This window comes from Elgaria multicarinata, chromosome 3 (genome assembly GCF_023053635.1).
Source record: "Elgaria multicarinata webbii isolate HBS135686 ecotype San Diego chromosome 3, rElgMul1.1.pri, whole genome shotgun sequence".
NCBI classification, from domain to species: Eukaryota; Metazoa; Chordata; class Lepidosauria; order Squamata; family Anguidae; genus Elgaria; species Elgaria multicarinata.
The window spans coordinates 5432161-5455522 of record NC_086173.1 but is presented as its reverse complement, the minus strand read 5'-3'; the positions used below and the strand labels follow the sequence as shown (position 1 = coordinate 5455522).

Genomic DNA, 23362 nt, shown 5'->3' with positions numbered 1-23362 from the left:
ATAATTTATTAATTTATGGTGTTTCCATACTGCCTTTCTGAACAAAACATTCAAAAAATTAAATGCTAAAACCAGTATACCAGCAACGTATATTATGAAACTTAAACATTGCCACCACAAGGGCTTCTGTTTGCAATTTAATCTTAAAATATATCTTAAGAGCAGGTTTTAGAAGCTCACTCCAAAGCTTTCTCCCATTGCTCCTTGCATAAGAACATAAGAAGGGCCCTGCTGGATCAGACCAAGGGTCCATCTAGTCCAGCACTCTGTTCACACAGTGGCCGACCAGCCATCGGCCAGGGATGAACAAGCAGGACACGGTGCAACAGCACCCTCCCACCCACGTTCTTCAGCAACTGGTGTACACAGGCTTATTGCCTCGAGTACTGGAGATAGCACACAACCATCAGGGCTAGTAGCCGTTGATAGCCTTTGCCTCCAGGAACTTATCCAACCCCCTTTTAAAGCCATCCAGATTGGTGGCCATCACCACATCTTGTGGTAGTGAGTTCCATAACTTAACTCTGCGCTGTGTGAAGAAGTCCTTCCTTTTATTTGTCCTGGATCTCCCACCAATCAGTTTCATGGGATGACCCCTTTGGATTCTAGTATTTTGAGAGAGGGAGAAGAATGTCTCCCTGTCCACCTTCTCCATACCATGCATAATTTTGTACACCTCTATCATGTCTCCCCTTAGCCTCCTTTTCGCCAAGCTAAACAATCCCAGCATCTGACACCTCTGTATTCTACCCTATTATTTTGTTAAACAGGTGTGCAGCACATAGACAAACTGATGGCACACAAAGCCACAGTCTCTGGCCTAGATCCATTGTCCTTTGTGCCCACTGCTGGAATGCTGCTGGTGAGGTTTCCCAAGAGGAAATCCTGCCCTTGGGCCAAAAAAGGTTCCCCACCCCTGGTCCAGAGATGACCAGAGGCATCTCTCCATGGTTTCAGATGAGGGTCTTTTCCAGCACTACCTAGAGATGTCAGTGGCTTGAACCTGGGACCGTTTGCATAGAAAACAAATGGTCTCTGGCCCAATGCATACAAACATGGCCACTTCTCAGTTCTGTTGTTAAGCTTCACCATTAAAGAGGGGCTCAGCTGCTTCAAACTTAGTCCAGAATTTCCTACCCCCCTCTTCTTCCTGACTACTGTTGAGCGAGCCAGTGTGGTGCAGTGTTTTGAGTGTTGGATTGGGACTGGGGAGACCCAGGTTCAAGTCCCCACTTGGCCACGAAGCTTACTGGGTGAGTGACATTGGGCCAGTCACTGGCTCTCAGCCTGACCTACCTCACAGGGTTTTTGTGAGGATAAATTGGAGAGAAGGATCATGTATGCCACCTTGGGCTCCTGGCAGGAAAAGTGGGGTATAAATGAAACAAATAATTAAGTTCCTCAATACTGTGGTCAGCAGATTTGAAAAGAAAAAGGTAGGCCGGGCAACTCCTGGAGTTGGGCTCTAGATCTAGTTGATGGAGGGAAGGATTGCAGGCTGAACTGAATTACTTAAAACAGCCTTCCTCAACCTGGGGCGCTCCAGATGTGTTGGACTGCATCTCCCAGAATGCCCCAGCCAGCAGAGCTGTGAGGGATGTGAGGGAGGAAGCAGCAGCCAGGCACATCTCCACCGTGCCTGGGTCCAGCTCCAGCTGAGAGCCCCCTCCCTCCTGCTACCAACTGTCTCTGCAGAGGCCACCAGTGAGGGAGGAAGCAGCAGCCAGGCACCTCTCCACCGTGCCTGGGTCCAGCTCCAGCTGAGAGCCCCCTCCCTCCTGCTGTCAACTGTAACTGCTGAACTTTGCAACTAAGATTGTAGTGCCTGAATTTGCTTTCCTTTCTCCCCCTCCTCCTCCTCCTCCCTCCCAATCCCTTTTCCTTTTGTGTCATGTCTTTTAGATTGTAAGCCTGTGGGCAGGGACTGTCACGAAATACTTTTGTAAGCCGCCGTGAGAGCCTTTTTGGGCTGAATGGTGACATAAAAATCCTTAAATAAATAAAATAAATAAATAAATAAAAATAAATGTGCAAGTATAAATCAGCCGGGAGGCAACTGAGTCATTCAGAATGGCCTTACCACAGTGATAGACCCAGGTTTGCATCCAGGCTCTATGGATTGTCCCAAGTGAAAACAGAACATCTGGAGAATATATGTATCTGTGAAGGTAGCCTGAGGCCTGTTATCTCTCGCAGAACCATGTGCAAGGAGCGCAGACTGGGTAATACCGACTGGCACATGCAAGAAGAATTGGTGCGCAATTTAGAAGATCAGGTAAGGGCTGGAGTGAAGGAGCGAGACATTGTTACAGTGGCTAGAGAGCAGCCTTCCCCAATTTGATGCCCTTCAGATATTTTGGACTATATCTCTCAGCATTCCTGACCATTGGCTGTGCTGGTTGGGGCTGATGGGAGTTGAAGTCCACAATATCAGGAGGAACCCACATTTCAATTCCAATTTTCGGGCCCAAAACACACTTTAAATTTGTGTCTAGCAGCTACATTTAAAAAATAATGTTGTAGCAGCTAGACCCAGATTTAAAGTAAGGTCATAGAATCATAGAATAGCAGAGTTGGAAGGGGCCTACAAGGCCATCGAGTCCAACCCCCTGCTCAATGCAGGAATCCACCCTAAAGCATCCCTGATAGATGGTTGTCCAGCTGCCTCTTGAAGGCCTCTAGTGTGGGAGAGCCCACACTAGAGGCCTTCAAGAAGTCTATTTTGGTCCTCTGAGAAGTTACTTATGCCGCCAAAATGGCAGGAAGAGACAGACATCAGTGACTTGGGGTCACCCTAAGGTTTGCAGAAGTACAAAAGAGTTGCTAGAAAACAACCCTAAAGATACTGGGAGGGAGGGAGGAGAGAAGAGAACCCAAAACAGCCGAATGAGGGCGAAGCATTCTCAGGACTGTGTAAAAGCCGGAACAGAACAGGCTGGAATGACCCCTTTATATTTAAAAAACCACACCAAAAACAGAGGCATGTGTTAGAAACACTTGAGAACAATATTTTAGGTCCAAAATCCTTGCAATATTATATCACTATTAACCCCATAACTTCCAGAATAACATCCGGAACGAAATGGATGGCCCAGAACGGCCACTTCCGAATGACTGAAATCAACCAAATCCACCAGTCACATGTAACTTTATTTTATTTATTAAATTTATATACCACCCCATAGCCGAAGCTCTCTGGGCGGTTTACAAAAGTTAAAAACAGTGAACATTAAAAAGTATACAAAATTTACTTTTTAAACTTCATGGCAGGGATGCAATAAGCACCAAAACTTCCATTATTATTATTATTATTATTATTTATATTTATTTATTTATTTATATAGCACCATCAATGTACATGGTGCTGTACAGATAACACAATAAATAGCAGGACCCTGCCACGTAGGCTTACAATCTAATAGAAAACCATGTTCCGATACCCATTCCGGGCCATAGTCCATATTGCATAAAACAGGCCGGAACGACAGCTTCCAACTCAACCAAACTCACCACTCACACATTACTATGTGGGACAGATAAAATATTGTAAGGAGTTTAGTCCTAAAATATTGTTCTCAAATGTTTCTAGCACATGCCACTGTTTTTGGCATGGTTATATTTTTTTTAATATAAAGGCTTCGTTACGGCCTGCTCCATTCCGGCTTTTACACCGTCCCAGCATTCTCAGTACCCAGAACGCTGACCAACTGTTGAGAGAAACCCCCAAAAACAGGTGGGAAGGGGAATGGATTGGGGTGGCTAGGTTGATGCAAAGGCTCCTGCATTTGCTCTCTCTCAAGTCTGCACCCAGCTACTCACTCACTCTGGATATCCTCCAGAGGAATTTGCAGTTGTTCAATAGTTCTGGGTTAAGGGAATACGACAAAGGGTGGAAAGTGTGACACTCTCCATCACTTCTGAAACAAGAGGAACGGTGGGTGGCACATCCAGATCCTTGAAACTGATTTGTGTTCTCTTCTTCACCTTTGCCCCCATGATCCAGCTGGCCCAAGAGAAAGAGAGACTGTATGTTATGCGGGCAGAGCTGGCACCCAGCTCCCCTTCACAGTACCCATATGCACCAGGGCTAATCCTACCACGGCAGACCAAAGGGCCAAGGAGCGAGAGATACCTCTCTAACCACCACCAAGTCCACAGTTCAGGTGAGAAGTGCCCTCGCAGGGATGGGATTCCAAATCCCATCACTCATCCTGGAAATTGACGTGTCAGGTGTTCAGGTTACAGGACTGGAGATCGGAGGCCAAGTTCTGTGTCGAAGGTAGGCGAGAGAGAAGCCAACAATCCATTTCAGGCAGACTTCCAGGGGAGCTATCCAGGGTGCTGGACCTATTTTGGGATTAGTGTTCATCACCTTGGATAACTCCCTTACAGTCCTGGCCAGTTCTGACTGAAACCCAGAGTGGATTTGCAGTCCCACCAATGTCGGGGCCACCACCCTCCACTGATCTGAGGTGCAGGAGATAGTTACTGATGGAAGGGCCTTTTCAGTGGTGGCACCATAATTGTGGAATACTCTTCCCCAAGGACGATCACCTGGCACCTAATTTGTATTTTCCCAGGCCATTTAATATCTGCTAAAGGTTTCAATAAAGGTTTATTAGAATAAAGTAAATAAAATAAAATAAAGGTTTATTAGAATGTAATCCTATGCGGCAGGGTCTTGCTATTTACTGTTTTACTCTATACAGCACCATGTACATTGATGGTGCTATATAAATAAATAAATAAATAAATAATAATTGTGAAGGCTGAAGGCAGTGCTGGCTTCTGAGGGACAAGAGGAAGTAGAACTCTGGAGAGGTTCTTGTTCTATAGGGTGGAAGCACTTGACTCCCATCTGCTGAATTCTGTATCTTGTTTTACTCTTTCCCATCAAGATGGATTCATATCTCATCTCATGGCTGCTTGGGTTGACATATAGGTGCCGTGAGCTTGTAGCGGATGGTTTTTTATTAAACGTATACCCATACTGTATGGAGATATCCTCATAGACAGAATACACTCTGTCTGTGTTCTAGATTTATTCTTCACGAAGAGGACAAAAAGGTATATGGAGTCAGTTCCACTTTGCAGCTCAGCCCATGAGCAGAAAACAGCTTCAAATATTCGAGGCTCGCTTGATGCCACGCGGCCTCCGCATGGAGGTTAGAAATCTCAGCCTCCTGTCATTCAGCTAGGGTAGCTCTGCACCTGAAAGCTCACGAGAAAAGAGTGCCCCTAAGCTTATGCAGAGAGCATCTTTTCACGCAAGTCGCCACAGTCAGCCTCCACAGCTCTTGATCCCACAAAAGGTCATTTAGAAAACAAAAAATAGCCCTTCCTTACTGGGCTCCTGAGCAAGAGAGGGCTTGGGATCAGGAAACTCCGATGAAGAATTGCTCCTACTAACACCTCCACCCTCGTCTTCACCACAGAGAGAAATCTCAGCGTGGAATATTACAGGCACACCACCAACCGTCCACCCTTCACATATGCTGCCCTCATTGGTTGGGTAAGTTATTGCAAAAGGTAGACCTGAAACCCATACCAATAGCACAAGGCTAGATTTAAACAGGGCAGGTCATTTTATCAGCTCACTGAAAAAAATCAGTAAATCTCTATACTATTTTCCAGGTAAGATTGAATGCTGTAGAAACAGGCTTCCCTCCATGCCATTGCCACCCTACTCCTCTTCCTAGCTACAGCACTATCCCATGTCCAGAAACCTCTTCCGCCTCTGCACTTAGCAAAGTCCCCTTTAATTTGTGCCCATTTCCTGCAGGCAGCAGGCTACTTAAGTGCTCGGCTAGGAGCCCCTTATAGTTCTACCTGGGCTGATTCAAAAGTTATCCGCCTGTTGGGCCTGGCCTAGCTATCAGCCGCCCACGTGGTCATTTGGATAAGAGTACTTGGAGGAACACGGAAGAGCAATCCCTGTGGATCTCTTGCCAGAGGACCACATGGGATGTCAGGGCACAGCCCTCCAACTACGGGCAAAGTGCAGAGTTGTGCCCAGTATTCTCTGTGGCTTTGCAAGAGATCCCAGGGCCCCACTTCTGCGCAGGACAACTGCTAAGGAGAACAGTGTTTCAGGCTACCCTTGCAATTCACCTGGCATAACTGACCATACAATGTGCACGTGGAGTTCTTCTGAGACATGCCCTGCTTTGCGTTCCCCAACCCCCACCACTTCCCCCGTGCATGTAATTTAGCACTGTAATACCAAGACAATGGAAGACTCCTTTGTTACTTCACCGAAATAAGCCCCGCCAGAGAAAGGGCTCCTAGACCTTGCTGTTAACCATCCATGCCTATGATTTTCAGGCCATCCTAGAATCTCCCAAGAAACAGCTCAGCCTGAATGAGATTTATTGCTGGTTCAACAATAATTTTGGCTACTTCAGGCACAACATACCTACCTGGAAGGTGAGAGGAACCCGGATTTGAGCTGAGAAGAGGGAATGTGAAGAAGAATAGGGTGGCTGAGAATTTAGGGGTGGGGGGCAAGTGTCATCTTGGATCTGGGGAAGAGGCAGAGACAATAGGAGAGGCAAGGGAATGGGTGGAGAAGGCATGAAAAGTATCTATTTCTGCATTAAAATCCCAGCTTTTGGAAACAGAATCTGCAAATTACCCAATTCAAAAATGAAGGAAAACCGCAAAGGGTTATGTGGTGTATACTTTGAAGAATTGGAAACACATTTTTGACTACAGTCTGGGGAGGCAGGACTAAAAACTGAGTTTGGGCAGGGGAGGCGAGATGGCGGGGAGAGGAAAGGATGAGATAGCAGGGAGAGAAAGGAGAAGGTACCGTGAAAAATGTGGGACAGATGCGTGGACCAAAAAGGCAGAACACACACACAGAGAGACAAAGGAATCTGATTCTGCATTGCACAAGCTACCGATTAGAAAGCCAATTACTCAGGGGTAGACTACAAAGTTTGCATGTGGGTGGCCCTAGGTATGTTCAGTAGAGGGAAGTCTCAGGTAGCACGCTTAGGAAGCAGCTTTGGCTGTTGGCCTGAAGAGCTGATGTCAGTCAGACTAGAGTAAGGAAAATTAATGGTCTGACTCAGTATAGAGCAGCCCTTTTATATTATGTTTCCTATAACACAGTGTAATGGTAACCAAGCACATTCCTATTCATTCTATAGCAATTGTTTTATACATTATTATCCTTTGAACACTATGGAGCAGGGCTAAGTGCAAATAAAGGAGCCATAGGACAAGATCATAAAAGAAGATGCAAGGGCAAACTTGTGAGGGTGAGGAAGGAGGAGGATTATGACTCGTTTTGCACATAGTGTTGTGATATGTGAACGCAGTAGTGCTAGCAAACTATTGTTTGTTAACCACAAAGAACCCAGAAAGAGAACCCACGGCTTGTTATTGGGTTGTGAACTCTGGGTTGTTTAAACCATGGGTTGTCATTACATGTGAATCCGGAATTGGGGTTGCTTTGCCAGGCTACAGAGATGATGCAAGAGCCGTACAAAACAAAATAATAATGCCAGTATTGCTACAGTGCTGCAGTGGCATTTTGAATACAGGGAGGGAACAGGTGAAAGAGGAGGGAAACAAATAAATCAGGGATTGAGAAAACCAAGGTTTGTTCAATTGTCTGTGAGACAAATCCTGAATGGGGAAACAAAACATGGGTTAACTAAACCATAGGTTAGCGTTATGTGCGAACTAGCATTAAAGCTGGGTGATCAGAGTTAAGATTTAAGGTCAGTGTAAAGGAGAATGCATGTCTAACAGCCAGTGGGCACCTCTGAAGAGACTCTCCTCAACCCACAGAATGCCATCCGACACAACCTTAGCTTGCACAAATGCTTTGTGCGTGTGGAGAACGTGAAGGGAGCTGTGTGGACCGTGGATGAGTTTGAATATCAAAAGAAAAGGAACCAGCGTTGCTCCACTTATCCCCATCCAATTCTGGACAGCCACGGAGCGGGAGGCTTTTCGGCAGCATGGAAGAGTACGGGCCAGCCAAGAGCAGAACGGAGTGGCCACTGCAGGCCAGAGTCCTCTCCCCTGTTTTTGTTTCCCCAGGGACCGTGAGCTGGAGGATCTGATATTGACTTGCCTCTTCAGAGGGCCTGGCAGGGGTGTAGAAGAGGGGGTGTCTGTGTGTGTGTGTGTGTGTGCAAGAGAGGGTGGGGGAGAGAATGAAGCTGGCTTTCTGTAACGATGAGCTATTCTGGTACTGCTGTCCCTCATCACACCCATATGTCGTACGACTGACCCTGCTGTAAACAAGAAGGCAGTATTGCAAAAGCATCAAATTTGGAGACCGGACAAGTGGAAATGAATGCCGCCTAAACCACCCACATAGCCCAGCAACATGTTACTCCACACCAAGCAGTACTAGGACTCTGCAAAAGAAAAGAAAGGGGGATTTTATTGTTGCTTTGTTTGGATTTTTTGAGGAGAGGAGAAGTAACAGGGACTTGGTTTGAAATAATAAATGGGAGAAAACGATGCCTCGAGCCACCCACCCACCCACCCCTGCATCTGCTTCGCCGATATACATTCTATGCCAGAAGGATGGCACCAAAGAGGTCTGCTTCACTCAAAACGGGCTGCACTTTGGGTCGGTTTTAGGCAGCTCAGAATGCAAACAGTGCCTGGAAGGATGAGGCCCGCTCCCTCCCCGTGCCCCTTCCTTGTTCGAGGCACAGCAGAGCCTGAATAGAAAAAAAGGGGAGCCAGGCCCCAGAAGCACCCTATGGCTGTGTGTTGGCGGTGGGGGGGATGAGGGCCTTTACGTCTCTCGGGAACGGCTGAGCAGCGCCACGTTTTCTTGCTTCATGGCCCGGTAGTCACTGAGGATCCTCTCCAGATTGCTCAGGGTTTTCTTACTGGTTTCACTCTCAATCTGGGAAGGCAAGGCACAGGTTCAGTTCGGTTGCACTTTGTAAAGAAAGCTTGATCCTAGTTTACACTAGAAGCACACCTGCTCACTCGGTGACCCACTGAGCTGAATCAGCCCATCAGGCCTCCTGAGAAAAGCTGAATCCATCCAGATACCTGAAATTACAGCTTTCACATTAAAGGAAAGGAAAAAAGAAAAGCCAACCCCACCGTTTCTCATCCTTAAGGGTTACAATTTTAAAAAAACACAAGTGGTTATTCCAGCTGAAAGACTGCTCCAGAGTCCAGTGTTTCCTGGCTATCCCCACTGGACTCAAAATCCCACTTTCCTGGTGTCCCACAAATGCCGGTGAGGACTAGGAGTCCAATCTTCATCTTGTTTCTGCTATTGTGTAATTATAATCAAGCGTTAACAGGATAATTATGAAACAAAAACTTTTACAGCTTGTACACCTAAAACGAGTTTGCCTACTATATTAGGTAGTATTACAAATAAACACACACACACACACACACCAAAAAACATAATGTGCATCTGTTGTTGAACTTTGCATCATTAATCTAGTGGCAGAGAACAGACTTTGCAAGGTGCGGGAGGAGGTTCAATTCCTGGCATCGTAATTCTGTACATGAGTGGGGACAGGGAATAACACAGGTTACAGGAAATCTGCTCAGCCACCCGGACACTTTCTACTTGCAATCTTACTGGCCTTTCGGTTCAATGAAAGCCAAGTTTCTTCGAATGCTGAATTTGGCTCCTGATATCACAGCGAGACTACAGAATCACAAACCATGATAAAATAGCAAAGCCCATAACATTTACACAGGGTCTGCATGGATGTGTGCAAGCTTGAGCCCAAATCCAACATATATATTATTGCAGAATTTGTGAGCTTTTGAGAAAGTTCTGGCTGGACATCAGGAAAAACTTCGTGACTGTTAGAGCAGTACGACAATGGAACCAATTCCCTAGGGAGGTGGTGGGCTCTCCCACACTAGAGGCCTTCAAGAGGCAGCTGGACAACCATCTGTCAGGGATGCTTTAAGGTGGATTCCTGCATTGAGCAGGGGGTTGGACTCAATGGCCTTGTAGGCCCTTTCCAACTCTACTATTCTATGATTTTACAAATGGAGAAGCAAGAGGAGAATTATGGGGGCAGCAGGACTGGAAGCTACAACAGAGGGGCAGGCATGTATGCTTGGCAAGGAAGCTGCAGAACTGCACTGTTTATTTCAGAGGGGGCTGGGGAGAGAAACGCAAAGGATGGGTCAATTGTCGGTATTTCACACAGAATTTAATACGTACAGAAATGCAGAAGACTAGCCAGCGCTACCCATATGCCTGAAAGCCACAATCATTTCCAGATCCCACCCTCCGTTTCAGGTCAGCCTCACCTGTTCCTCTAGGTCCCGGATTTCACGCAGGATGGTGCCTGTGTCCTCAATAGTCTGGATCAGCTGACTGCAGTTCTAGGGCAGAAGAAAGAGGCACTGTCAGCTGGGAAAGGCGTGGTGTGTCTGTGCCAGAAGGTTTTACATAGAATATATTTATTACATATATATATATACCGCCCCATAGCCGAAGAGCTCTGGGCGGATTACAAAAGTTAAAACAGTAAACATTAAAAATATACAAAATTTAAAATATACAAAATTTAAAATTCCAGACCCCTGATCATCCTGGCAACCAGGATGATCAAGGGTCTGGAAATAAAGCCCTATGAAGAGAGACTGAAAGAACTGGGCATGTTTAGCCTGGAGAAGAGAAGATTGAGGGGAGACATGATAGCACTCTTCAAATACTTAAAAGGCTGTCACACAGAGGAGGGCCAGGATCTCTTCTCGATCCTCCCAGAGTGCAGGACACGGAATAACTGGCTCAAGTTAAAGGAAGCCAGATTCCAGCTGGACATCAGGAAAAACTTCCTGACTGTTAGAGCAGTGCGACAATGGAATCAGTTACCTAGGGAGGTTGTGGGCTCTCCCACACTAGAGGCCTTCAAGAGGCAGCTGGACAAGCATCTGTCAGGGATGCTTTAGGGTGGATTTCTGCATTGACCAGGGGGTTGGACTCAATGGCCTTGTAGGCCCCTTCCAACTCTGCTATTCTATGATTCTAAAACCTTCAAAAACATAAAAACAACAGTATAAAAATGACAGTATCCATTTAAAAACAACCGTTCTGGGCTCCGTTAAAAAACAAACTTAGCGTTGTTAAATGTTGTTCAATGCCTAGGAGAAAAGTCTTGACCTGGCGCCTGAAAGGTAACAGCGTTGGCGCCAGGCGAGCTTCATCAGGGAGATCATTCCACAGTCAGGGGGCCACCACAGTAAAGGCCCACAGTGCCAGGGTGGGGAGGGAAAGAAAACCTCTCACCTCATGCAAGGCTGCCAAATACTTATAAGCCTTCCTCACGGCCTCGTCGCGCTTGGCATCCTGCAGAAAGAAATGTGGAAGAGGCGGATGGAGAAAGTTGTCAAAGCAGACCAAGTTCCCTCCCTCCCTCATCAGCTTTTGATCCCCAGACCTCACCTTAAAAACCAGCTCATCCGTGACTGCAAAAGTCCGGTCTAGCTTCCCAGTGAGGCCATTGATCTCCTTTTGGAGCTCCTTGGTATCAGACAAGATCTTGAGAAGCAGAGAAAAACAGGAGCGAAAATAAAATAAAAATCAAAGCTGTACAAATGGAGACTATTCGACAGAGTTATCGGTGCGGATGACAAAACCTCTTAAATTTAAAATAAAGATGCTGATGCTGTGAAGCAAAGGGGTGGGCTATTTGTGGCCCTCCAGGTGCTTTGGCTTACAGCTCCCATTAGGCCTAGCCAGCATAGCCAATGTTGAGGCATGTAGTAAACCAAAACATTCAGAGGGCCAGAAGTAGCCCACTCCTGGTGTAAAGGGACAAAGGAATAGCCTGCTCTATCCCTAAGGCTCAGGACAAGCACAAGCATTGGTAGTTAGCATGGCCAGGCACCTGCTGAGTCCTAGTACAGGGGACCACTACTAACTGAAGATGCTGAGAAATGTTGCTGAGTGCCAACATCTTTGCTTAGCCTTGGGTGCATGATTAGATGTGTTCCGAGACACACGTCAGGGTTGTACACAGGCCATCCCCTGGAAAGAGACACACGCTTCCCTGGCCACTCAGTGCAGTTCATAGAATCACAGAATAGCAGAGTTGGAAGGGGCCTACAAGGCCATCAAGTCCAACCCCCTGCTCAAGGCAGGAATCCACCCTACAGCATCCCTGACAGATGCTTGTCCAGCTGCCTCTTGAAGGCCTCTAGTGTGGGAGAGCCCACAACCTCCCTAGGTAACTGATTCCATTGCCGTACTGCTCTAACAGTCAGGAAGTTTTTCCTGATGTCCAGCCGGAATCTGGCTTCCTTTAACTTGAGCTCGTTATTCTGTGTCCTGCACTCTGGGAGGATCGAGAAGAGATCCTGGCCCTCCTCTGTGTGACCACCTTTCAAGTATTTGAAGAGTGCTCTCAGGTCTGCCCTCAATCTTCTCTTCTCCAGGCTAAACATGCCCAGTTCTTTCAGTCTCTCTTCATAGGGCTTTGTTTCTGCATCTTGGCTGACTGCTTCCTCTTGAATATTGCTTCCACATGGGCTGACATATGTGAATCACATAGTCCCAAGGGGAATCTAAGCGACCGGGGGGGGGGGGGGCAGGGAGTCTAGACTGACACACCGCCTGAATATCTGGGGGGGGGAATTAAAGTCAGAATTGGCTGCAATTCCCTATGGATGAGGAGTGGTAATTCTTTGGTATTTCTATGGTGAAAATACTCTACATTTTGTACTGGAAGTTAGAATGGGAAACTAGTTCAGTTCTAGAGCAGAAGTAATGTCTCTGACAGTATGCAACTTTACAGACAAGCTGGAGCGTGTTCAGAGGAGGGCAACCAGGATGACCATGAGTCTGGAAACAAAGCCCTATGAAGAGAGACTGAAAGAACTGGGCATGTTTAGCCTGGAGAAGAGAAGATTGAGGGGAGACATGATAGCACTCTTCAAATACTTAAAAGGTTGTCACACAGAGGAGGGCCAGGATCTCTTCTCCATCCTCCCAGAGTGCAGGACACGGAATAACGGGCTCAAGTTAAAGGAAGCCAGATTCCAGCTGGACATCAGGAAAAACTTCCTGACTGTTAGAGCAGTGCGACAATGGAATCAGTTACCTAGGGAGATCTGAAAGAACTGGGGATGTTTAGCCTGGAGAAGAGAAGATTGAGGGGAGACATGAGAGCACTCTTCAAATACTTAAAAGGTTGTCACACAGAGGAGGACCAGGATCTCTTCTCAATCCTCCCAGAGTGCAGGACACGGAATAACGGGCTCAAGTTAAAGGAAGCCAGATTCCGGCTGGACATCAGGAAAAACTTCCTGACTGTTAGAGCGGTACAGCAATGGAACCAGTTACCTAGGGAGGTGGTGGGCTCTCCCACACTAGAGGCCTTCAAGAGGCAGCTGGACAAGCATCTGTCAGGGATGCTTTAGGGTGGATTCCTGCATTGAGCAGGGGGTTGGACTAGATGGCCTTGTAGGCCCCTTCCAACTCTGCTATTCTATGATTCCCCTGTGGTGGGAACTGGACAGGAGGAAATTTTTGACCATTTCCTGTAGCTCGGTTTTATAACCAGGAAACAACATTTTGCCTCCTACTGGCAAATAGGTAGTACTGCTTCATTTAGGAAATTCAGCGTAGACTCACACAAGTATATACACATCATTTGAAAGTTTCACTTAGGAACCAACCTTTGAAGGGTACTGCTTTCGAGAAAAGTGTGAAAGTTCACTTATGGCTGGTCCAGGATAACCATTCCTCATGTGCAAGTCATGCACGAGGCTGCAGCTATCAAATGACTAACACACATGGGGGCAAAGCCATCCTTAGGGAAGATTCCCTACGAGGCAAAACATGTGATCGGCAGCTCCACGTGATGTACCCTGTTACTTAATCTACCGCTTCAGATTACAGAGAAAGGAAACATGATTTTGTATGTACCTTCAATGTAATAAGATCCCTGTACCTTCAAACGCTTTGCCCTGACACGCTAGCTTTCTACGTGCAAAGCATCGTATGTATGTGTGTGTCTTTAGAGAGAGCACTGGAAAAGACTCAATTTCCTCCACCTGCAGTCTGAAGTGGTCTGACATCCAACAGACACATCACATGGGGCTACTGACTATGACTGAAGACAACATTTGAGAAAGATCTCAAGTGTTTGCTTTACCTTTGTGATCTCCTCTTTCTGCTTACGGATGTTGCTGACTATCTCCAGAATGCGCTGGGTATAGGCAGAGCGGGAGACATCTTTGGGAAGGGATTCTAATTCCATAATCTGCAGACAGAGAGGAAAACAGGAATGGGCACAATAAGGAAACTTGTACAAAGGTCTAGGGGCAAAGCATTATTCACACTTGACCCCCATTCTATGGTGCAGAAGAACTCAGAAGCTTAATTCTTAAAAGGGTGGGAGACCCGTGTCCAGGCTGTACCACTTCAGACCGGAGGTGGGAGTTCACACGCCTGAATGCTCCTCCATTCATACATAAAATTCCCCGCACACAGAAAGCTAACATGTCAGGAGAATGCTAGGCAAGGTCCCCCTGAGATGCCAGTTTTCTGGGAAGTTTTTTGTTTTTAGATGGAAGAGCATATTATTAAGTGCTACAGGACAAATAAAGGTTGGCCACTTCAGTGAGGCCAGAGATAGTAAAAGAACCAAGCCAGCAAGTTAAAAACAGCACCATCATTCCAAAACTCAGAAAATATAAACTTTGCAAATTTGAGGCAAGTGGAATTATTCAGATATGACTGTGTTGTATTCAGAAACAAACAAAAAAACCAGTTTGCTTTACAGAACATATATGTCCCTTCAGCATTAGTGGGGATGGTAATCCTTTCTGATTTACCCGTGCCAAGTTGGCCAATATTTATTTATTTATTTATTATATTTCTATACCGCCCCACAGCCGAAGCTCTCTGGGTGGTTCACAAAGTTAAAACAGTAAACATTAAAAAAAAAAAGTATACAAAATTTAAAAACTATCAGAAACATAAAAACAACAGTATCCATTTAAAAATGGATATATTAAATGGAACAGATTTATTCCCAAACAAAACGGAGATTTAAATCTCCTCTAGCGAGTCCTACAATAGAATCTACTTTCGTGAACATTTGTTTTCCACGAGCAACACTGCCCTCATTACAGAGAATAGTGAAAATTGGAAGGGGGGTGGAATTCTGATAGTCCTCTGTAGAATCATAGTCCTACAGGAAACAACTGCTCCCCACAACCCCAAATTGCGTGAGGTACTGGTTCCTCTCTATTCGGCCCTGGTTAGGCCTCAACTAGAGTCTTGCGTCCAGTTCTGGGCTCCACAATTCAAGAAGGATGCAGACAAGCTGGAGAGTGTTCAGAGGAGGGCAACCAGGATGATCAGGGGTCTGGAAACAAAGCCCTATGAAGAGAGACTGAAAGAACTGGGCATGTTTAGCCTGGAGAAGAGAAGATTGAAGGGAGACATGATAGCACTCTTCAAATACTTGAAAGGTTGTCATACAGAGGAGGGCCAGGATCTCTTCTCGATCCTTCCAGAGTGCAGGACACGGAATAACGGGCTCAAGTTAAAGGAAGCCAGATTCTGACTGGACATCAGGAAAAGCTTCCTGTTAGAGCAGTATGACAATGGGACCAATTACCTAGGGAGGTCATGGGCTCTCCCACACTAGAGGCCTTCAAGATGCAGCTTGACAGCCATCTGTCAGGGATGCTTTAGGGCGGATTCCTGCACTGAGTGGGAGGTTGGACTCGATGGCCTTAGAGGCCCCTTCCAACTCTATGATTCTGTGATAACTGCCTTGTGCATCCCAAACTTTGCCTTACACATATGTGAGCCCCACACCCCAACACAAGCCACCAACCAGCTGTTTGTAGAAATCATCCTTGCGCTTCGCCTCATCAGCGGCAGATCGGATCCGCTCGTGCAGCTCCCTGATCTGTGACAGGCGCCGCGATGATTCCAGCTGCAAGGAGAAACACAGAACAGGTGTCACTGCTGTCAACCCCTCCCCCTCCAGCCTGAGAAGGGCCCCTCTCACACCCTTCCGCTTGCATCATCACCTCCTTGGAATCATGAAGGGCCTTGAGGTTCCGGAATTCCTGGATCAGCGGCACCCGGTGCTTCTCCCACTGGGTGGCCAGCTGGATCACCCGCTGTGCACTGCTCTCAACCACCACCTGCAGGAAACGAAGAGATGCTGAGATCTGAAGCACTGTAAACATTAACTCTCCCTTCCTCATATTTGCTATGTGATGCTCTCTCCTGTTTATGGAGGTAGCAAGGGAAGGAGCAGAGGGAATGCCCTGCGAGACTACATGCAGGATGCAGACAAGCTGGAGCGTGTCCAGAGGAGGCCAACCAGGATGATCAGGGGTCTGGAAACAAAGCCCCATGAAGAGAGACTGAAAGAACTGGGCATGTTTAGCCTGGAGAAGAGAAGACTGAGGGCAGACATGACAGCACTCTTCAAATACCTAAAAGGTTGTCACACAGAGGAGGGCCAGGATCTCTTCTCGATCCTCCCAGAGTGCAGGACACGGAACAATGGGCTCAAGTTAAAGAAGCCAGATTCCGGCTGGACATCAGGAAAAACTTCCTGACTGTTAGAGCAGTACGACAATGGAATCAGTTACCTAGGGAGGTTGTGGGCTCTCCCACACTAGAGGCCTTCAAGAGGCAGCTGGGCAACCATCTGTCAGGGATGCTTTAGGGTGGATTCCTGCACTGAGCGGGGGGTTGGACTTGATGGCCTTATAGACCCCTTCCATCTCTGCTATTCTATGAGTCTATGATTCTCTATGTTTATTTTAAGACTGTTAGAGCAGTACGACAAAGGAAGCAGTTACCTAGGGAGGTTGTGGGCTCTCCCACACTAGAGGCATTCAAGAGGCAGCTGGACAAGCATCTATCAGGGATGCTTTAGGGTGGATTCCTGCATTGAGCAGGAGGTTGGACTTGATTGCAGAGGATTACAAATCCTACCCCCACCAGGAGGACATTTCTAGAGCTGTGGGCCAGGCTGAAATGTGCAAACCAGCCATGCACAAGACAGCCAACAGGTGGATGGGAGGGTAGTGGTGAATTGGGCTCCATTTAGGCAAACAAAAACACCTCCTCCCAAATGGGATTCGGGGTGTTGATCCTCCACCTCCTACTCGCAGTCACAGCCTTTTTGACCCATTCCCTGCAATGTGCACCTACAATTATGTCACAGACACACAACCCATTTCTCCCTTCCAGGCTGCTCCGCTTCTGAACAACAGAAAGAAGGCTCTTCCCCCCCTTCCAACTGAGTTCCCCAGCCGTGCCCTCCTACCCTGCCCAGTTACCTGCAGCTTAGCCATGTTGTTCTCTGCATCGGGCAACAGCTCCACCGTGCGCCCCTTCACGCGCAGGGCCTGCTCCTGCTCCGTCACTCCCAGCTGCCGCTGCCGCACCTCTCCTTCCACCTGAGGGAGGAATAGATCCTGTCTCAGGGCTGATCCAAGAAGCAGCCCACACAGCATCATCCCCACCAGGTAACATGGCTGCAATCCGTCAGGAAATTCCCTGGCACTGATATGAAGGGGGAGGGCAGGCAAGGAATATGCCTGCGTTCCTGTGCAGTTCCCATTTCCTTCAAAGGTGCTTCTTCAGGAGAACTTTCCCATGGATTGTGCCTTGTGGGCAGGGCCGAGCAAAGCTGGTAATAGGCCTGGGCCAGATGGGGAATGTAGGCCCCATTTCAGACTGTCCATTAAGTATTTTTTTAATCAGTTCTTCTTCTTCTTATTATTATTATTATTATTATTATTATTATTATTATTATTTGCATTTCTATACCGCCCAACAGCCAAAGCTCCCTGGGCGGTTCACATGAACTAGAACGATTTATAAAAAATGGTAATGGCAAGCACTTTTATTCAAGATGTATATAAGACATCTTTGCCTGTACCAGGGGGACTCGGAGTAGGCTCCCTCAAATTGCCAACTGGCCCCACTGGCTCCCCATCTGCCTAGCCCTGCCTGTGGGTCAGTGCTGGCTTTCTCCCACTCTGGCACTTCTATTGCTCCCAAGCCATGAGCAAATCCCCTCATGCCAGAGCCATGTCCCTTCAAGGCCCCCCAGAATCCATCATCCTTCCATCAACCATTTTTCTGCCAAAGGTGCTGCATTACCACCTACGGTGCACAGAGGGCGCTAGAGACAATGGTCCAGACCAGAGCACACCTGTCCCCCACTCTGTTCGCACCTGTGTGAGGGTCAGCCCCAGTGTGGACATCTGGCCCTCAAGCTCTTCAATCTGCCCCACAAGGCGGTCCAGTTCTCCTTCCAAGGTCTCTACTTCTGCTGCCTGCTGCTCCCGTAACTCCTGAAAACAGCGGAGGAGAGATTTAGGAGGAGTGGGGGGGACAGTCAAGGGTGTGTGTGTGTGGTGGAATCAAACGGGGTTGTCAGGAAGAAGTGTTTTGGAGGTTTGGAATTTTGTCGCAGGAAATCTCACACTGTGTAAACGCAGAACACATATTTTGTCACAGAATGCAAGGAAAAAGTTAGACAGCTTCACATAAAAAGTTACATTTGGGATACTCTGGGTCCCATAATTTGCTTGGATTCTTTAGTCATTTAATAATAATAAAAAAGGACACCATTAGGCACAGAGAATAAAAAAAACTGTGAATTATTATCCCTCTGATGTGGAGCAAGTTGATGGGTCTATCGAAGTTTACGGTATACCGTTGCAAATGCAAGATCATTCTTTTGCCAGCAACTGTTCCCCCATTATCCCCAAGTGGACAGCCATCCAGTAGAGTTCAGGAGATGAATCACAGAATAGTAGAGTTGGAAGGGGCCTAAAAGGCCATCGAGTCCAACCCCCTGCTCAATGCAGGAATCCACCCTACAGCATATGGGATCAATGCGCCGCCTCCTTTCTCCTGTGATGGCCACAGCGCATTATTATTATTATTATTATTATTATTATTATTATTATTATTATTTATTTATATAGCACCATCAATGTACATGGTGCTGTACAGAGTAAAACAGTAAATAGCAAGACTCTGCCGCATAGGCTTACAATCTAATAAAATCATAGTAAAACAATAAGGAGGGGAAGAGAATGCAAACAGGCACAGGGTAGGGTAAGCAGGCACAGGGTAGGGTAAAACTAACAGTATAAAGTCTGCACAACATCAAGTTTTAAAAGCTTTAGGAAAAAGAAATTTTTTTAGTTGAGCTTTAAAAGCTGCGATTGAACTTGTAGTTCTCAAATGTTCTGGAAGAGCGTTCCAGGCGTAAGGGGGAGCAGAAGAAAATGGACGGAGACGAGCAAGGGAAGCAGAGGCCCTTGGGCAGGCGAGAAACATGGCATCAGAGGAGCGAAGAGCATGAGCGGGGCAATAGTGTGAGATGAGAGAGGAGAGATAGGAAGGAGCTAGACCGTGAAAAGCTTTGAAGGTTAACAGGAGAAGTTTATATTGGATTCTGAAGTGAATTGGAAGCCAATGAAGAGATTTCAGAAGCGGAGTAACATGGTCAGAGCGGCGAGCCAAGAAGATGATCTTTGCGGCAGAGTGGTGAACAGAAACCAACAGACTGATGTGAGAAGAAGAAGACATCTGTGTGCTGTGCCATCCCACCCCCACTCTTCCCCACGGAATGGTGACGCCCCAATAAAGTAAGCAGGAACCAGCGCCGCCATTTGGTGGGGAGGGTGCAGGAGAGACAAACAGTCAACGGAGTGTGAATACTGTGCTCCATGTATGACTACTTCCGTGTCGCCCAAGTGCAACATGCAAATAGCCATCCGTAGAGTGGACTATTCACACTCTTTGGACTAAAGTGTTGTCCGAACGCACCCACCGTTTTTCTATTATCAGGGTGTCTCCTCTGAGATTATGAGAACAATAACAACTCGCTTTCAGGAGGCAAAGCCCCCCACCCCTTTTTTCAGAATGTATTTATTTATATATTCAATTTATACCCTGACTTTCTACCAAGGAAATGGTGCTCAACGTGGCAGACAATAATAATTCAGTGGCAGTTCCTATATCCTATATTAGAGGCACACTCTTCGCTCCAGGGACACAAGTCACAGCTCCACTAAGATCGATCCCCTAGTTTTCTTGGCTACATGTGGAATCAGTACTTTAGAATTAAACAAGTGGTGCTCAAGCGTGGATAAGGGAGTACATCTAGACACAGTGTGCATACACACCACACAAATGCAGGTGAATGGTTTCATTATTTCAAAAAGCAGCACAAGCGGAGAGGAACCCACCCGGATGATTCACCAAAATCCTCTCCCCATAAACTAGGATACCTTCTCCAACTGATGTTTCACAGGAAATGAATGACAGAGAACTGCCCTTCGCACCCCACACCGGCATCCTAAGCAGAACTCCCAATGTGGTTTTACCTGCTCTGTTGTCCGGGAGATGGGCAGCGTCTCCACGTGCATCGGGGCCTCTGCTTCCTGTTGGAAGACCAAACAGAGAGTCAGCTGAGATGCTTGCCTTTTCCTTCCCTCCCCATTTGTTCCCCAACAAACTTCCACAAATGGGACTCTCCAGCTGGTGACTGCTGGATAATACTCTGATGCAGAACGAATTCCATCCTCTCTGACTCGCTCTTCTTTTTTTAAAAAAAGACTGCTCGCCCTCATTAGGCCACAAGCATACACCCAGCCCACTCTCCCTCCTACCTGCTTATAGGCCAGGCGCTGAGTATGGGTGAAGCGAGAGCCCTTGGTCAGAGTGCCAGCACGCTCATGGCCAGCACCAAAAGTTCCGAGGAGCTGAATCAGGTCACGGCCTGTTGTCCCCTGGTGGGTGGACCCAGCACAAGGAGAGGCCTGCCGTAGCTGGTCCAGAAGGCGACGCTGCAGCCGTTGACGCTTCCATTGGCGGTACTCCTAAGGAAAGGACAAAGGGAAATATTGCTAGGGGTACTCTGTAACAGCCTACCTGTGCTCTTAGATCGTGTGTGTGTGTGTGGTGGGGGGCTGAGCCCATCTCACTGACCCACTTTTAAGGGAAGTATATCAGGACAGGGCCTTCTCTGTAGTGCTGCCCCAACTTTAAGATGACCTGCCCCCAAAGGTACACCTGGTGCCCAACTTCACTGACATTTCAGCACCAGGCTAAGACCCACCTGTTTACCTGGACATTGAGAACTGGTGAGTCGCCGTGACAATCAGTCTTGCCATTAAGTTATACGACTTAATGGCTTTTCATCAGATAAGGTGGTCTATAAATGTTAATAAATTATTGTTGTTTTTAAATTGTTGTTAATTGCCTTGGGATGAATGGTGGGAAATAAACAGAAATAAATAAATATTCCAATGTCGACTATTAAGAGAGGAAAGTGGTGAGCACAGCACCCTATCAGAGTGGGATTTGGTGTGAGCGGACTCTATTCCACTATACTGAGGCTGGAAATTAGGAATGCTGGATAGATCCAGATTTTTGGAAACATAGTGGGCCCCACTTAGAAATCCCAGGCATCTAGCAAAGCATCCTACACACTTTCAAGAACTTCACATGGCCTAAACATACTTTAAATGCATGTCTAACAGCTAGGTCTCCCCCCACCCCACCCTACCCCCCTTTTTTTTCACTCTAGTACACACAGAATCAGGACCCTACATGAGGTTTTTAAATATCGGGATCAGGTCTCCTGAATCTAGTCTAGATTAAAAATGAACAGATTGAAAATAATGTCTGTTTGGGCCCTCACTGACGTAGTCATGGAAAGGCATGATCTGAGTGGGTGGAGGGAGTGGAGAGAGGGGATTACTTTCCACTTGGGAAAAATCTCCTGAGCCCATCTACAGCAATTGGGATCCTTGAGAGTTTTCCTCAACACCCTGCAAATCAACGCCAAAAGGGGCAAAAAAACTGGGTAAAAGAAACGTCTAAAGCAGCAATCTTCTCCCTTCATTCTTGTCTGAAGGCAGGGGTGATACCTCCAAGGAGTCCTCCTGACCTGAAGGTCAGAGGACACCCATGATCCCTTTTCTCCCAGCTGTGGGAATGTTTGGAACCTTATCTTCCTTCTCCTCGACACACTTGGGTCTATAAAGAAACCTGTGTGGGGAAGCAACTCCCATTTCTTTAGGTACACAAGGGTCTGTGGAATCCCAGTCTGACATCTCAGATGAGCATGTCCTGCTCATCATGACCAGAAAACCCTGGATTAGAAGGACATGGGGAGGAAGAGGACCAGGTGGACTCTATGGCACAGAGTACTTGGGGTCAGCTTCGGCTGATCCGCCAGCTACGGCCTTTCATGGACAGGGACAACCTAGCCACAGTAGTGCATGCACTGGTAACATCCCAATTAGACTACTGCAATGCACTCTACGTGGGGCTGCCCTTGAAGATGACGCAGAAATTGCAGCTAGTGCAAAATGCAGCAGCTAGACTGCTGGCAGATACATCTTACAGAGCCCACATAACACCGGTTTTAAAGGAACTGCACTGGCTGCCTATACGCTTCCGGTCGGAATTCAAGGTGTTGGTAATGACGTTTAAAGCCCTAAATGGCTTGGGACCTCGATACTTGAGAGAGCGCCTCTCCTTATATATGCCTGCCCGAGACCTCAGATCTGTTGGAGGAGCCCTTCTCCGCATCCCACCAATGCAACATATACGCTATGATGGGACAAGGGAGAGGGCTTTCTCTGCTGTAGCACCCCAACTGTGGAGGCCCGATTGGCGCCAACACTGATTGCATTTCGACGCCAAGTAAAAACATGGCTTTTTAACAAAGCCTTTGATGGTTAAGCTCACTGGCACATTGTTTTAACTGCTTTTAAATTATATATTGTTTTAACTTGGATCATGGTTTAATTTGTTTTTTACTGTGCATATTTATTGTTTTATACTGTATGTTTTTATCTGTATGCTGCCCTGAGATCTTAGTGATATAGGGCGGGTTATAAATATTTTAAATAAATAAATAAGAAATAAGAAAAAGGAAATATCTCCAAGGGGCCATGAGATCTGAGTCTGGGCTTTCTGCAAGTGCTCTCTGTCCCCGCCCTTTATATTTTGGGCCAAAAATATCCATTTTGAAAAAAAAAACCAGGATGTACAGAGCCCCCATTCAACAATTGCCCAGAGGGATGAGATGAGAGAGAAGATTGTCAGGCACCCAGCAGTTCCTTGTGCTGTTCAACTTGGTCCCTTACTAAAAAAATGGTGCCTGCTCAACATGGCTGCCCTGACCGTGACAGGCTTTCCAAGGAACTCCAAACTCACTCTCTGAACAGCAGGAGCCCCTGACTGGAAAGTCTCTCTTCTCAGGCCAGGTAGAAGACCAGGACTCCATCCATCAACCCTACAGATCTCCTCAAGTCCTGACAGTGCAAAGCAGGCAGGATTGGAACTCAGGGCGGGGGAGAAGTTTCCCTTCCATTG

At 46.9% G+C, this 23362-nt stretch overlaps 1 protein-coding gene across 2 annotated transcripts in view; it reads right to left on the bottom strand.

The window, feature by feature from the left end:
- Positions 1-8371: 8371 nt before the first annotated feature.
- Positions 8372-23362, bottom strand: part of CCDC22 (coiled-coil domain containing 22) — a 30563-nt gene continuing 15572 nt past the window's right edge. For both annotated transcript variants that reach the window (XM_063119134.1, XM_063119135.1), the window contains exons 8-18: positions 20644-20853; positions 20359-20415; positions 18190-18309; positions 17287-17406; positions 16018-16134; positions 15819-15920; positions 14124-14231; positions 11411-11506; positions 11255-11314; positions 10273-10347; positions 8372-8881 (exon numbers count right to left, since the gene is read on the bottom strand). In XM_063119134.1, the coding sequence (XP_062975204.1) occupies positions 8768-8881; positions 10273-10347; positions 11255-11314; positions 11411-11506; positions 14124-14231; positions 15819-15920; positions 16018-16134; positions 17287-17406; positions 18190-18309; positions 20359-20415; positions 20644-20853 (1179 nt within the window). In that variant the 3' untranslated portion in view covers positions 8372-8767. The remainder of the gene's footprint in view (positions 8882-10272; positions 10348-11254; positions 11315-11410; positions 11507-14123; positions 14232-15818; positions 15921-16017; positions 16135-17286; positions 17407-18189; positions 18310-20358; positions 20416-20643; positions 20854-23362) is intronic.